This window comes from Eubalaena glacialis, chromosome 9 (genome assembly GCF_028564815.1).
Source record: "Eubalaena glacialis isolate mEubGla1 chromosome 9, mEubGla1.1.hap2.+ XY, whole genome shotgun sequence".
Taxonomy (NCBI): Eukaryota; Metazoa; Chordata; class Mammalia; order Artiodactyla; family Balaenidae; genus Eubalaena; species Eubalaena glacialis.
In genome coordinates, this window is record NC_083724.1 from 4,842,961 (window position 1) to 4,856,066 (window position 13,106).

At 42.1% G+C, this 13,106-nt stretch overlaps 1 protein-coding gene across 3 annotated transcripts in view; it reads left to right on the plus strand.

The window, feature by feature from the left end:
• The window catches only part of DDX31 (DEAD-box helicase 31), a 72,455-nt gene that overhangs the window by 3,509 nt on the left and 55,840 nt on the right, over positions 1 to 13,106 (plus strand). For 2 of the 3 annotated variants that reach the window (XR_009702046.1, XM_061199711.1), the window contains exons 2-8: positions 1,479 to 1,735; positions 1,842 to 1,917; positions 2,936 to 2,979; positions 4,291 to 4,361; positions 5,306 to 5,370; positions 11,590 to 11,634; positions 12,971 to 13,012. Coding sequence is in view for 2 of the 3 variants with exons in the window: in XM_061199711.1 (XP_061055694.1) it covers positions 1,479 to 1,735; positions 1,842 to 1,917; positions 2,936 to 2,979; positions 4,291 to 4,361; positions 5,306 to 5,370; positions 11,590 to 11,634; positions 12,971 to 13,012 (600 nt within the window). In the remaining variant the exon portion in view is untranslated. The remainder of the gene's footprint in view (positions 1 to 1,478; positions 1,736 to 1,841; positions 1,918 to 2,935; positions 2,980 to 4,290; positions 4,362 to 5,305; positions 5,371 to 11,589; positions 11,635 to 12,970; positions 13,013 to 13,106) is intronic. The other variant, XM_061199712.1, reaches the window with a different exon arrangement.

Sequence of the window (13,106 nt, forward strand, 5' to 3'; positions counted from 1 at the left end):
TCTTGCCTGAATGTCAGAAACAGCTTCCCAGGCCCTAGAACTTGGTTGGGGACAGAATGGGCTGCCTCATGGGATGGAGAACAGTAGGAGGAGGTGCAGGCAGGAGCTGCAGGGCCACCTGTCAGGGGGTCTGGTGATGGGAAGTCCACACATGCGTTGTGGGGAGAGGCCTTTGGGCCTTTTTGTGCTCCAAGAGCCTATGGGTCTGTACACCAGGTAAGATCTGCACATTTCATTCCGTCTTACAAATGATTCAAGAGACCTGAAACTTGACTTCATCTCTTTTTAGTCTGAAAATTTGGGACTTTGTAAAAATAAATTTGTAAAATTTGTAAAATGAAGCAGGTCAGTACCAACTTCATTAATACTAAATATTAATACTAAATATTTGAAGTTGTATGTATCGAATTACTTATCTATAGGAGCCCTTAGGGTTGCCAGGAACAAAGAACTATTGTTATTGCTAGGTTAGTCAAAAGCTGACAGTCATGGCTAAAGCAAGCTGATGTGTACACAGAAGTCATGATTTCAAGCCAAGAGGAAAATAACAGATTCCAAGAGAAACCAGAACTCCACAGTAACAATTCCTAGCTACTCACAGGATGTTTTTATATTCATGTGTAATGTAAATTGGAAGAGAAGGCCAAGGAAAGTAGAGGAATTGGATGAACTTCTCCTAGGGGAAGTTTGGACATCATACATTTAACAACATTCATGTTATGGAAATGAGAAGCAACAGGCAAGAAAATGTCTCGTATTGTAGCCTGTAATCGGCGATCAGACAGGGAATAGAAAGGCGAGGAGAGTTGGAAGTAATTGTGATAGAGGTGATGGATGGAGCTGAATTCTCATTTGGAATGGAAACGGGGAGGAGGAATCGTCTCCAAGCCATCTGAATCTGGGGGAGCAGCTTGAGGGCAGAGAATGACGGCGATCCAAGCGCTCTGGGGTGGAGCGGTAATAAAGGTTTCCGCTTCCTGGGCATAAGCTGGGATGCAGCATCCCACATGTAGTCACCGATGGGCTTTGTTGGCGGCAAGAGAAAAGATTCATTTCCCCTCTTCCTTGTCCTTGTCGTGTGCATGGATTCCTAGAGATTTGGATTGACGTAGCTTGCACACTTCGCAAGATGGGTCCTCTCCTCCCCGCAAACAGACTCCATTTGTTAAGATTCAGCCTGAAAAATGTTTCTCCCTTCTTGATTATCTTGGTGGAGTTGAAGGTTAAGATGATTGGTGAGGTCTAGTAGATGGATCAGCTGAGGTTTGTGGGGGTTTATTTTTTTTCCTTTTTGAGGAAAAAAAAAAGGGCTGAGTCAAAGAATCTGATTGCAGACCCTAAACTGTTGCTTGACATATGGGGCGTAATGATCTCTGCAGGGAGAGATGCAATTCTGTGGGCAGTCAGGCTTCACTCTGAGGTCTGTTTTCATGGACTAATGCATCTCTTGTCACTCTTTCCTTTTGGGAACGACGCAGCAAGCAGCGGCCACCAAAAGAAAATACCGAGCGTCCAGTGAGGCTCCCCCAGCGAAATGGAGGAGTGAAACATCATTTCTCCCGGCCAAGAAAACTGCTGCTAAAGAAACTCCAAGGACTTTTAAGGGGAAGGCACAGAAAACGTTTTCTCCCAAGAGGTCTTCAGCTGGTGCGAGTGATGGAAACCAGGAACGGAAACCGGGCATTAAGACTTCATCCCTGTTTAAAAACAACCCTGAGATTCCAGAACTCCACAGGTATGTCCACGTGTAGATGCCCTTCGAGAATAAAAGGAATTAAGTGTCTTCTGCCTTTTTCTTTGTTTCTTGGAACTGATGCCCGCGTCTTGTTCGTCATTTGCAGACCTGTAGTAAAGCAAGTGCAAGAAAAAGTGTTCACTTCAGATGCTTTTCAAGCCCTGGACCTCCACCCACATCTAGTAAGTATCCCTCCGTGTTTTATTGGTCTGTCGATTTTTTGGGTCTGTTTGTTCATTCAGAATGTCTGTGAAATGACAGTTCTAGGAAGAAAAAAAATCAAAGGATGGTTATTTTTGCGTCAAGTTACCTGGATGAACTCAGATTGATCAGATGCTCTTCCAGGACCGTTCACGTGAACTCACGAGTCTGTTCACTGTTCCCACCCCACTCCCCCTTTTTTTTTTAAAGAACTCTAAAGACTTTCCTCACCTAATTCACTTTAGGACTGAGACTCCACATATCGAACTTGAAATCCACCTCCTATGACTGGATAGATAACGACATCAGGGCTATTCTGGGTGGCTGATGTCACAGGGACCCTAGGAGAGGGAACTGAACCGGCATCTTGCTGTGAAGGGAGTTATAAAGAATTGAAGGAAGAAGGGGCTGTTTAAACATGCATTTGCTATAAACAAATGGACACCCAGAAAAACCAAACCAAACAAACAAAAAAACCGTGAATGAGTGTTCCAGCCTTATTTATGAGTGAGGTGAGAAACATACATTCACTTTTAGGGAGTCTGGATTTCCTTGGCTCATATGGTCATGGCTTACCTGCTCCTGCTTTCGGGTGGGTTACCTCTACTTGCTTTCTCAACTACAGGTTGGAGTGGGGTTTCCCAGCCTTGGTACCGTGCACGTCTGGGGATGGGGACTCTGGGTCATGGGGGCTGCCCCGTGCGTCGCAGGATGTATGGCAGCGTCCTGTGCCTCTACTCACTCAATGCCAGTAGCATCCCCACCCCCAGTTGTAACAACCAGTGATTTCTCCAGACATTGGGAGGTCCGGGGGAGGCAGTGCTCAGAACCACCCCCAGCTGAGAACCACTGGGTTAGAGGAACTTGATTTGATCGTGGTCATCCATTTTTACCCCAGTATTTTCCCCTTTTTTGCATCCTTATTTGCATTGAATATATTTGTGCCGAAAATTTGTTAAAGAAAAGTTTTTTTGTTTTTTGTTTTGTCTTTTCTCTTAGATTTCCACAATAAATACGGTCTTAAAAATGTCTAGTATGACCAGGTAAGAGCTCCGGGTCAGTCTTGATTTTCTCAGGATTTAAGTGGGTATAAACAGATGAAATCTGAATTGTCTGTGAAGGACAGCAAACTCGTGTCTTGGCATTAGAGAACAGGCCAGATTATTGACCCTCGAGGGCTTGGTAGCCGCTCAGCTTCCCCACCTGGGAGATGGAGGGTCTGGGTCTCCGTCCCCTTCTGCCCTCAGCTCTAAACTGTAAGACATCTCTGGTCCAGAAGATGGTCTGCATTAAGATCCCACTGTTGTCTGTGTTTCCTGAAAATAACTTGTCTAGAATACAGAATTTATCTTGTCATTTCTTAGTAGTAAGAATTAGAGTCAGCTACAGGATAGGAGTAAATACTTAGTTGGATATAATGGGATGCTGAAAAAAGTTTTTAAAGGTTAGTGACAACTCCTGAAACACAGAAATAGAGTGGTGACAGGTGTGGGGCAGAGATGACCCCCTCTCTTTGAGTATGTATGCTTCTGTGCATTTTAATAAGTCACCTTTCACTTAGAAGTAAACATTAATAAGAATATCAACGAATACAATAAGGAACCCCTTTATTATTTTTTTTGTTCTGTTTTATCAACCAAATTTAAGTGATTTCCCTACCCTTTTTTTTTTTTGAAGTCTAGTTGACGTACACTGTTGTGTTACTTTCTGCTGCACAGCAGAATGATTCAGTTACACACATGTACTCTTCTTCATATTCTTTTCCATCGTGGGTTATCATGGGATATCGAATATAGTTCCCTGTGCTGTACACACAAAGTGTGTAGGACTTTGTTGTTTTAGTTGTTTGTTTTTGAATACACACGTGGACACATATCTTACTGTGTCTGTAACAGTCATATTTGGTTTTCTGGAGAACGGACAGCAGTTCCTGGCTGTCTGCGTGGCTCACAAGCTTCCTTTCATTCTTCTGCTTGGGAATCTTTCCATAATGTTTTTTTGTTTCACATTCCCTGGTTCAGAAGGCAGGAGAGTGTGTGATGTGCTTTTGTGGTGGCTCCAGCTTGTCATCAAGCCTGTCCCATTTTTCTTTTTAAATAGTCTAATAGAGCGGCCAATCTCTGGCTTGCCTCAACATTTGCAGCCCCAAAAGTTCCAAAAATTTAACTGAGGTTTTATTCTTCTAACCGTCAAAGGTTTCTCAGCCCTTCCCATGACTGTTTAGGTAACCTCTGAGGCGGCAGGTGATAGAGCCTGGGGTCATTGCATTTTGTGTATCTTGCACCTCTGCGTGTAAACATGGGCAGGTGGTAGTTTATAGATAATCATGTGCTTTTTCTTTTGGGCGGCCCAAGCGTTCAGAAGCAAAGTATCCCTGTGTTGCTGGAAGGCAGAGATGCTCTCGTGAGATCCCAGACTGGCTCAGGTCAGTTGTCATTTGATTTCTGCCCTTCCTCCACGGTCGTGTGGTGGGTTGCGTAGTGAGGTGTCTGTCGCGGTGGTGGCTGCTTTGTTTGGTTTGGGGGAGGGGTGGCCACGCTTGCTTCTGATTAGAGCCCTGAAAGGAAGGGGATGATCAGTGGGGCCCGTGATCAGGAATGATCAGGAAGGAGTCAAGTCCGCTATCATTTCTCACAGCCCATCTCAGGGCTTTGCCTGGTCCCACCACCTATGGCCGGAGCTGCCTGCCTTCACTCCAGTGGGCGATGACGCTTTCCTTCTGGTGTTAAAACAGTCTTGCTGTGAGCACACACTGATCGGATGCTAGTTGTTTTGCTAGAACACGGAACACCGTTCTGGCGCGTTCCAGAACAGTCTGGACTTGCTCTTCTGACCCTCTTGTGCTCTTAGTGGCAGGTCAGCTATTCTCTGCTCCCCCAGCTCAGCCACCTTTCAGGTGGGTGGAAGCCCAAAGTTTTTGCCATCCTTGGTTTCTCCTTGGTCTTTAGAGGCCAGCTCTGGGGTTTCAGACTGGCTGGCTCCTCACCACGAAAGCACCACGGAAGACACTTACTTGACCACGGAAGCCCCTTTGAGAGGTTGAGGTGACCCCAGAGGGGGAGTTTTCTAGTTTCTAGGGACAGTCATTGAGTTGAGCTTCTGTGTGACCTTGGAAATGTATCATTGTCTGCCTTGTTAGACGTTAAAGGAGCTGAAGGTGCAGGTTTGTTAGAAGTACTGAATTTACAAAGCAGAGCTAGGAGTTGTGGCAGACAGGTGACTTCCATTTCCACCTGGATGTGAGTACACTTTTCCTGTCCCCAGACTTTAGGACGGCCCGGAGGTAGCAGCGCCGGTTCGTTTACTGTCTTTGGTTTCCTGACATCTACAGGCTCTGTGATTTTGATTGCTCTTGTACTTTTCTAAAAGGTAAAACTCTTGCCTATTGCATCCCTGTGGTCCAGTCTCTTCAAGCAATGAAATCCAAAATACAGGTGAGTAGAAAGTGTGTTTTTCTGGGAATTCCCCGGCAGTCCAGTGATTAGGACTCGGCACTTTCACTGCCGAGGGCCTGGGCTCAATCCCTGGTCAGGGAACTAATACCCTGCAAGCCACGTGGCGTGGCCAAAAAACAGAAAAAAAAAGAAAAGAAAGTGTGTTTTTCTGTTACTGTTGACAGTGCGTAAGAAGCCATCAGACTGAACCGAAGCAGGAATATCGGGACCAAAAGAATCTTTTCGCTTAGCTTTGTTTTCCCACCTCTTTTTAGTTCATTTATTACATAAGCATGTTGCATCTGAAGACCGTGCCCAGAGTGGAATAGAATAAATATAAACAAATGTAACCATCATCCCAGTAGGTCTAATAGGGAGTGTTTGTAAGATGCTCCCCCTGTGTCAGACGTCGTGCCGAATGCTTTGTTTGTGTTGTCTTCTTGACTCTCTAACTACCCCAGTCCCACTGAGTTAGAAGGTACTACTATTACCTCGATTTAAAATAAAAAAAAGAAAAAAGAAAGGAGGCTTGAGGAAGTTAAATAACTTCCTAAGGCCGTGCGGGGAGTGATTGTGGAGCTGGGTTTCCACCTCCATTCTCTTTGGCTCCAGAGGCCAAGCTCTTCTGACTGGGAAAGGTGAACATTGTGTTGAAAACAGTGGTTTGTCATCAATAGTAGAAGTGAAAATAAGTACCCAATTAGCGGGGGTGACAGTCGGGCCACCTTGTATTTAGTATTTTCTAGGACTTATCTTTAGTTGGGAAACACACTTAGCGCCTGGGCCAGAGGGGCCAGAACTGGGTTCCTTGGAATGGTCTCCTAGGAGGCCGTGTGACTGCCACGTTTCGTAGGCATAGGTGTCATCTCAAAACCCAGCCCAGAATCTCACAAATACACCCTGGTTATTCTCAGTTGAGAGGAAACAGTGAGACCAGAAATAGGAAGAGAGATGGGTTCACAAACAGATGACGAGCTAGTTGGTTACTTTTTCCTCCGTTGGGACATGCAGACTTAGATGTGTATTGAGCCTGCCTGTTACTTGAATGACAAAATAAATAATGATGGTGTTGGGTAACAGCCCACAGTCTAAAACAAATACCTATTGAGTCCAAGCTGATATAAATGAATTACTGAATAAATAGGTGGGATGAGGGGAAGCCCTTCCTTATACTAGAATTCCAGTGAATACTTGTAGGACATCATCATTTGGCAAATGACACAGGAATCATCAGAGATGCTAAAATGAGTGGATTAAAGTGTGATGAAAATGGGATATTTACACAGTCTCAAAGTATGTATCCAGAAGATACAGGAAAAAAATGGTAACTTTACAGTGGGGAAGCCTGGCTGACGCCACCTTAACCAAGTGGTTGGATGGGGCCTCACCAGTGCCGGGATGTGTTGGCCTAATGTGTCTCCTGATAGGCGCATGAAGGATGAAACAGTACTTCTCTGGTTTTCTTGCCAAAAATGCACAACTCTAATTTAATCATAAACATCAGACAAAGCCAAATCAAAGGACATTCTACAGAGTGACTGGCCAGTACTCTTCAAAAGTATTAAGGTCACAAAAGACAAAGAAATACTAAAGAGCTACCCCAGAGTAAAAGAGACGAAGGAGTCATGACAACTAAATGCTGCGTGGTCCTGAATTGGGTCTTAGTCTGGAAAAAGCATGTTAATAGGTCACTTAACGAACTTTGAATAAGGTCTATAGATTAACTGATAGTAGTGAATCAATGTTAATTTCCTATTTGATCATTGTACTGTGATTTTGAGAATCAGTATCATATAAGGAAGCTGGGAGAAGGGTGTAAGGGAGTTCTTTGAACTATTTGTGCAATTTTTTGTAAGCCTGAAATTATTGCAGAACGAATACGTTTAAATGTTATTTAAACTTTATTTAAATGATTTTTAAATCAATAAATGCTACACAATCATCCAAATGGTGGAACCTTGTATAGTTATTAAAAGTGCTGTTTTCTTCAATTACTATTTGTGCACTTGACAGGCATTCTTGCCATGTTAAAAAGGCAGGTTATAAAGCAGTATGTATAATATGACTCCAATTTCATAACTAATAATTATATATATATACATATATATGTGTGTGTACACACACAAAGATGAGAAAGACACTTTTCAAACTAATGCTGGTTTTCTCTGAGGTGGGTGAGTGAGAATTCTGTTTCCTGCAGGTGAGTGATGTTTTCTTCCATTGGGCACTTTGCAGTGCGGTGGTTCGTACAAGGGCCTTAGCATCGTACCCGGTGTAGGTTAGAGAAGAAATGTGAATTATTAGACCAGTGTGGTAAAGTCTCATCCGTTTAGATACTCCAGGAGAGCTTCTAGTAGAGGGTTTTTTCTTCCTGGAAAGTTGCAGAGTTTGGGCGTCTATTTGATCTGGCGTGGGTCCTACAGTTCTGGCCCAGCTGTCTCGTTTGCTGGATCCGTGAACGGAGGACAGGAGACATGCGATTACATTCCCCAGGTGGACAGCATGGCGGGGGCTCTGCTCAGATCCTGGGTCTGAGTGTGGCGTGAGCGCATCCCCTCATCCTTGTGTGCCTCGTGGGGGATCACGGCGGTGCCTGTGTCCTGGGGTTGCCAGGAGGATTCAGGGAGTCAGCGCACGGGGAGAGTTGAGACCTGCTTCCAAGCGCCTGGTGGTGATAGTACCCGCTCGCGAAGTCTCCACTGTCGCTGTCAGCAACAGGGACGTGTGGCTGGTTTGAAGTGCAGTGTGCTGAATTGCTTAGATTCAGAGCATTAACCAGCCATGTCGTTGTTCTTATTTACTCAAGTATTTTTTAATATCAGTAACAGCTTGTTCTATTAAAGATTGGAATATTCTGTAGAGACGATTTAACAAGCCCAAATTTAATTCACTTATTTCAGGTGATGCTCAGTACAGGCCCTTGGAGTTCATTGTAAACAGATTTGACCTGTAAAAAAAACCTGTCTGGAGGGAGCAGCAAATTCAAGGCACCAGCAGAGTCTTCAGTTACTTTAGTGACGGAATGAAAACGGACTGCTTTTCTGTGTTTTCACACTTTCAGCTCTTTGGGCTCTGATTTTGTTTAACATCCCATCCATCCTTCCTCACTCACTTCTGCCCTGCGAGGAATTGATTGGTCTTTCTTCTTCTCTGTGTAGTAACACCTTTTGAAATGTCAGAATCTCTAACACTGCTGTGTTGATACCGTTGTACTAACATGTTTACTGTTCCTCGCCCGGCTTCAGCGCAGTCTCGCAAAGTCGATGTTGAGTACAGACGGCTGTAGTTTGAATTCCAAATCCTTTTCTCCTTGTGGGTAAATGTTTCCTATGCAAAATATGAAAACCATATTTGTAATTTAGTTTGCTGCTAAATCTGTGCTTAGCTTCTGCACTAACGTATTCGGTTCATTCCCTAAGTGTCTGTGAGCGCTTTGGAGGTGCAAGGCACTGCTGACTTCCTGGCCCTTATTATCAGATTACTTTGTTTTCTTCTATTATTGTTACTGTTATTTGTAGGTATAATGTACATGTTAAAAAAATTTGAAGAGCACCAAAAAATATGCAGTGACAAGTAAGTCATTCTACTGCCCCTTGCCCGGAGTGGCACAGTCCTTCTCTCACGATGGGATGGTCCTTATCACCAGTCTCTTGTTTAATCCTTCCAAGGATATTCTTTGCATATAAAGCAAATCTGACTATACATAGTTCCCCTCCCCCTTTTGTTGAAGTTTTTGTTTGTTTGATACGCAAATGGTTGCTTGCTGTGCATGATTGTCTGTGCCTTGCTTTTGTTCACTTAATATGTTTTGGGGATGGTTTCTTATCAATACCGTGTTGACCCGCCTTGTTATTTTAATTGCTGCCTAGTCTTCCACTGTAAGTATGTACCATAAATTATTGAGTCATTCCCTCATTGGTGGAATTTACATTGTGTTCAACATTTTGCTACAAACAAAGCAATTAAACAACTTCTTTTTTTTTTTTTTTATAAATTTATTTATTTATTTTTGGCTGTGTTGGGTCTTCGTTTCTGTGCGAGGGCTTTCTCTAGTTGCGGCGAGCGGGGGCCACTCTTCATCGCGGCGCGCGGGCCTCACACTATCGCGGCCTCTCCTGTTGCGGAGCACAGGCTCCAGACGCGCAGGCTCAGTAGTTGTGGCTCACGGGCCCAGTTGCTCCGCGGCATGTGGGATCTTCCCAGACCAGGGCTCGAACCCGCGTCCCCTGCATTGGCAGGCAGATTCTCAACCACTGCGCCACCAGGGAAGCCCAAACAACTTCTTTATACACACGTATGAGTCTCTCTTTTTGAGAAATTCCTATAAGTGGAATTTGCATTTTTATTTGGTAGATAATACCAAAATTGATCTTTAAAGGAGTTATACCAATTTGGATTCCCACCAACAGTGTATAAGAGTTCCTGTGTGCCTGTGCCTTTATCAACACTATCGGCTGTTTTATTTTTGCTCATTTGACAGGGGAAAAATATTGTGTCATAGTTTTGATTTGAATTTCTCTTAGGAGTAAAGTTGAGCATCTTTTCATACATTTAAAAGCCATATTTTGAATTCTTATTTCCATAAATTAGCTGTTATATCCCTCTCCATTTTTCTATTTGAGTTGTTGGGCTTTTTTATTTTTATTTTTAATTGAGTTACAAACCTTCTTTATAAACTAAGAAATTGGCCCTTTCTCTTATATGTGGCATATTTTTTTCCCCACGTTGTCATTTGACTCAATTTTCTTTAGGTATTACTTTTCCATTCTGAAATTTAAAAATTGTTATGTAATAAAATTTATCAGTTTTATCATTTCTGAGTTTTATGTCATCTGTAAAAAGGCCAACTTAATTCCAACTTTATTTTTCTAACTTAATTTTTTTTCTAAAAGGACATTTGAATTATCCATCTTTTCACTGCTGATATAAATTGCCTCTTATCATATTTCCTGACTTTCTATATGTATTTGATTCTATTCTAGGCTGTATTTGTTATTGTAATCTCTATGTGCTAGCATCAATTTTTTAAAACTATTGTAGATTTAAATTGTCTTATCATCTGATGTTGTTCAGAAATGTCTTGATTATTCTTGCACATTTATTTTTCCATACGAACTTTGAAATCAGCTTGTCTGGTTATGTATATTATTTTTTATAGGCATATGTATGTATACTTGTGGCATTTTTTAGATATTTTATATATGCATAAATATGCATGCTCATGGCATTTTTATTAGAATTACATAACATTTATGGATTGATTTAGGGGGAATTAGCTTATTTATAATATTGAGTCTTCTTATCCAAGAATAGGATACATTGTTCCATTTATTCAAATTTTATTTTATGTGCCTCAGAGGTATTTAAAATGTTTTATCGTATAGATTTTGTACATTTTTTGTGAAGCTTATTTTTTTTAACCTTTTTTGTTTTTTTGTTATTCTAAGTGTGATTCCATCTAACTTTCTGTGTTGGAAGGCTGTTGATTTTTCTGTATGTATCTTGTATTCAGCTAGTTGACTTGTCTTTTTTGTAGTAGATTTTCAAGTGATTTCTTTTTTTTTAATTTATTTAATTTATTTATTTTTGTCTGCATTGGGTCTTTGTTGCTGCGTGCAGGCTTTCTCTAGTTGCGGCGAGCAGGGGCTGCTCTTCGTCGCTGTGCACGGGCTTCTCACTGCGGTGGCTTCTCTTGTTGCGGAGCACGGGCTCTAGGCACGCGGGCTCAGTAGTTGTGGCACGTGGGCTCAGTAGTTGTGGCTCACAGGCTCTAGAACGCAGGCTCAGTAGTTGTGGCACACGGGCTTAGTTGCTCCGCGGCATGTGGGATCTTCCTGGACCAGGGATCAAACCCGTGTCCCCTGCATTGGCAGGCGGATTCTTAACCACTGCACCACCAGGGAAGTCCTCAAGTCCTGATTTCTTAAGTTGTTTTTGTTTTTGTTGGTTTTTGGTTTTTTTTAGGATAAAATATCATCTGCTAATAATGACAACTTTACTTCCTACTTTCCAGATTTATACATATTTCTTTGTCTTTTCTGATTGCATGGGCCAGAACTTCTAGATTAACGTTGCATAATCATGAGGGTAGTGGGCAGGCTTAGCTTTTTAATGAACTGCTTCTGATGTTTACAAGTGGCCACCCTTAATCTCCCCGTCTGGACCTCTGTGACCTGCGTTCATTCAACTAATGGCATTTCTTTCCTTCTGTGTCAACAGCGTGGTGACGGCCCCTATGCTCTGATACTAGTGCCAACAAGAGAGGTAAGCAGTCCCATTTTCGGAGTGCTAAGCAAGTACTTTCAGTGATATTGTTGAATTTAAAAGTGGTTTTACCATTTTTTTCCCTGCTGCACAAATCACTACACCCTTTCCTTTGCCGAGGAACCATCCTTCTGGCTCCTGACAAGAAGAAAAGTTCAAGTACTCTTTGAAAACCAGAAGTTTTTTGGTTTTGGAAAAGTGTTTCTCTGTTATCTAAGAACTAATGACACTATAAATTTCTGTCCTTATAAAAGGAATAATCACATTTTTGTACGTTGTTTTTTTTCTTTTACAACTTAATTAAAAAATAAAAGCAGTTGACCCTACAAATGAACTTTTATTTTTTTAAGAAGCTACCAAAAATTTTACTTGTTTCTGAAGGTTAAGCTTCTTGATGTTTTTCTTCTTTCTTGGTGGAAATCTCTTCTATCCGATTTATTTTATTTGCCTTCAGAGGCAATTTCAGATTAGGGTATCTGTTTCCTATATCAAATGCTAATCACTTCCTTGCAGAGAATCGATCATGGCGATGGAGGTTTCTGTACAGCCTGCAGCATCCTGTCTCAGCTCCATCCATTGAAGGAGCAGGCACGGAGCTGTTTAAATTTTTACAGCAGCAAACTCGCTACTTCCCTGGGATGCTTCCTGAATACAAAACGTGTGGAAACTGTATATATATCCTTGGATAAAGGGATTATGTAGAGGCTTTGTTGATGGTTGTTAATGGTTATAAACTATTCAGTACACTAATTTTCTCTTTCTCTGGTTTCCACTGGGCTTGTTGGTTTTTTCTTTTTTTCCCCCTTTAATAAACTTGGGAAATGACCATATCTGTCTTTAGCTACTGCTCTGCCCCAGCATAGCCTTAGGATATAGTCATGTCACCTGTAAAGGAACGTTCCCAGGGCTAGCCTGTTGCGTCACTGTGCGGTTTACCCCTTCACACATATTACATTCTCTCTCTTTCCAAAGGGAGCCAGGCTCAGGTTGGCTCTGTTTCATTTTCTTCCATCCTTGTGTACCACAGACTGTACTTTTCTGTGTGGTACTCTGGGAATTTGAGCCAGCAGAGGGAGCACAGAACACTATGTTTGTGTATGTACAAGAAATAGATGTGATGTCTAGCCACATTCTCCAGACGGACAGTTTTCAGAATCAGTCTAAGAACAAGGTGTATTTCCCAAGTAGATTCTGTGTACAGGGCTTTTTTTTTTAAAATCCTAACTTGAGGTCCAAGGTTGGATCCTTATCACTTTACACTGTCTAAATTTTTAAAAATAAATAAAAAGGTAAGAAGAGACCTTGCTCATTAACTCTAACTTTTTAATATTTACAGCTGGCCCTACAAAGCTTTGATACTGTCCAGAAACTGCTTAAGGTAAGGCAAGCCATGAGTTCAGTTTTGTCTCTTTTTTCCTGACTTTTTGAGGAAAGAGAAAGATACCACAGTCTTTTCTTTATTTTCAAAGAGC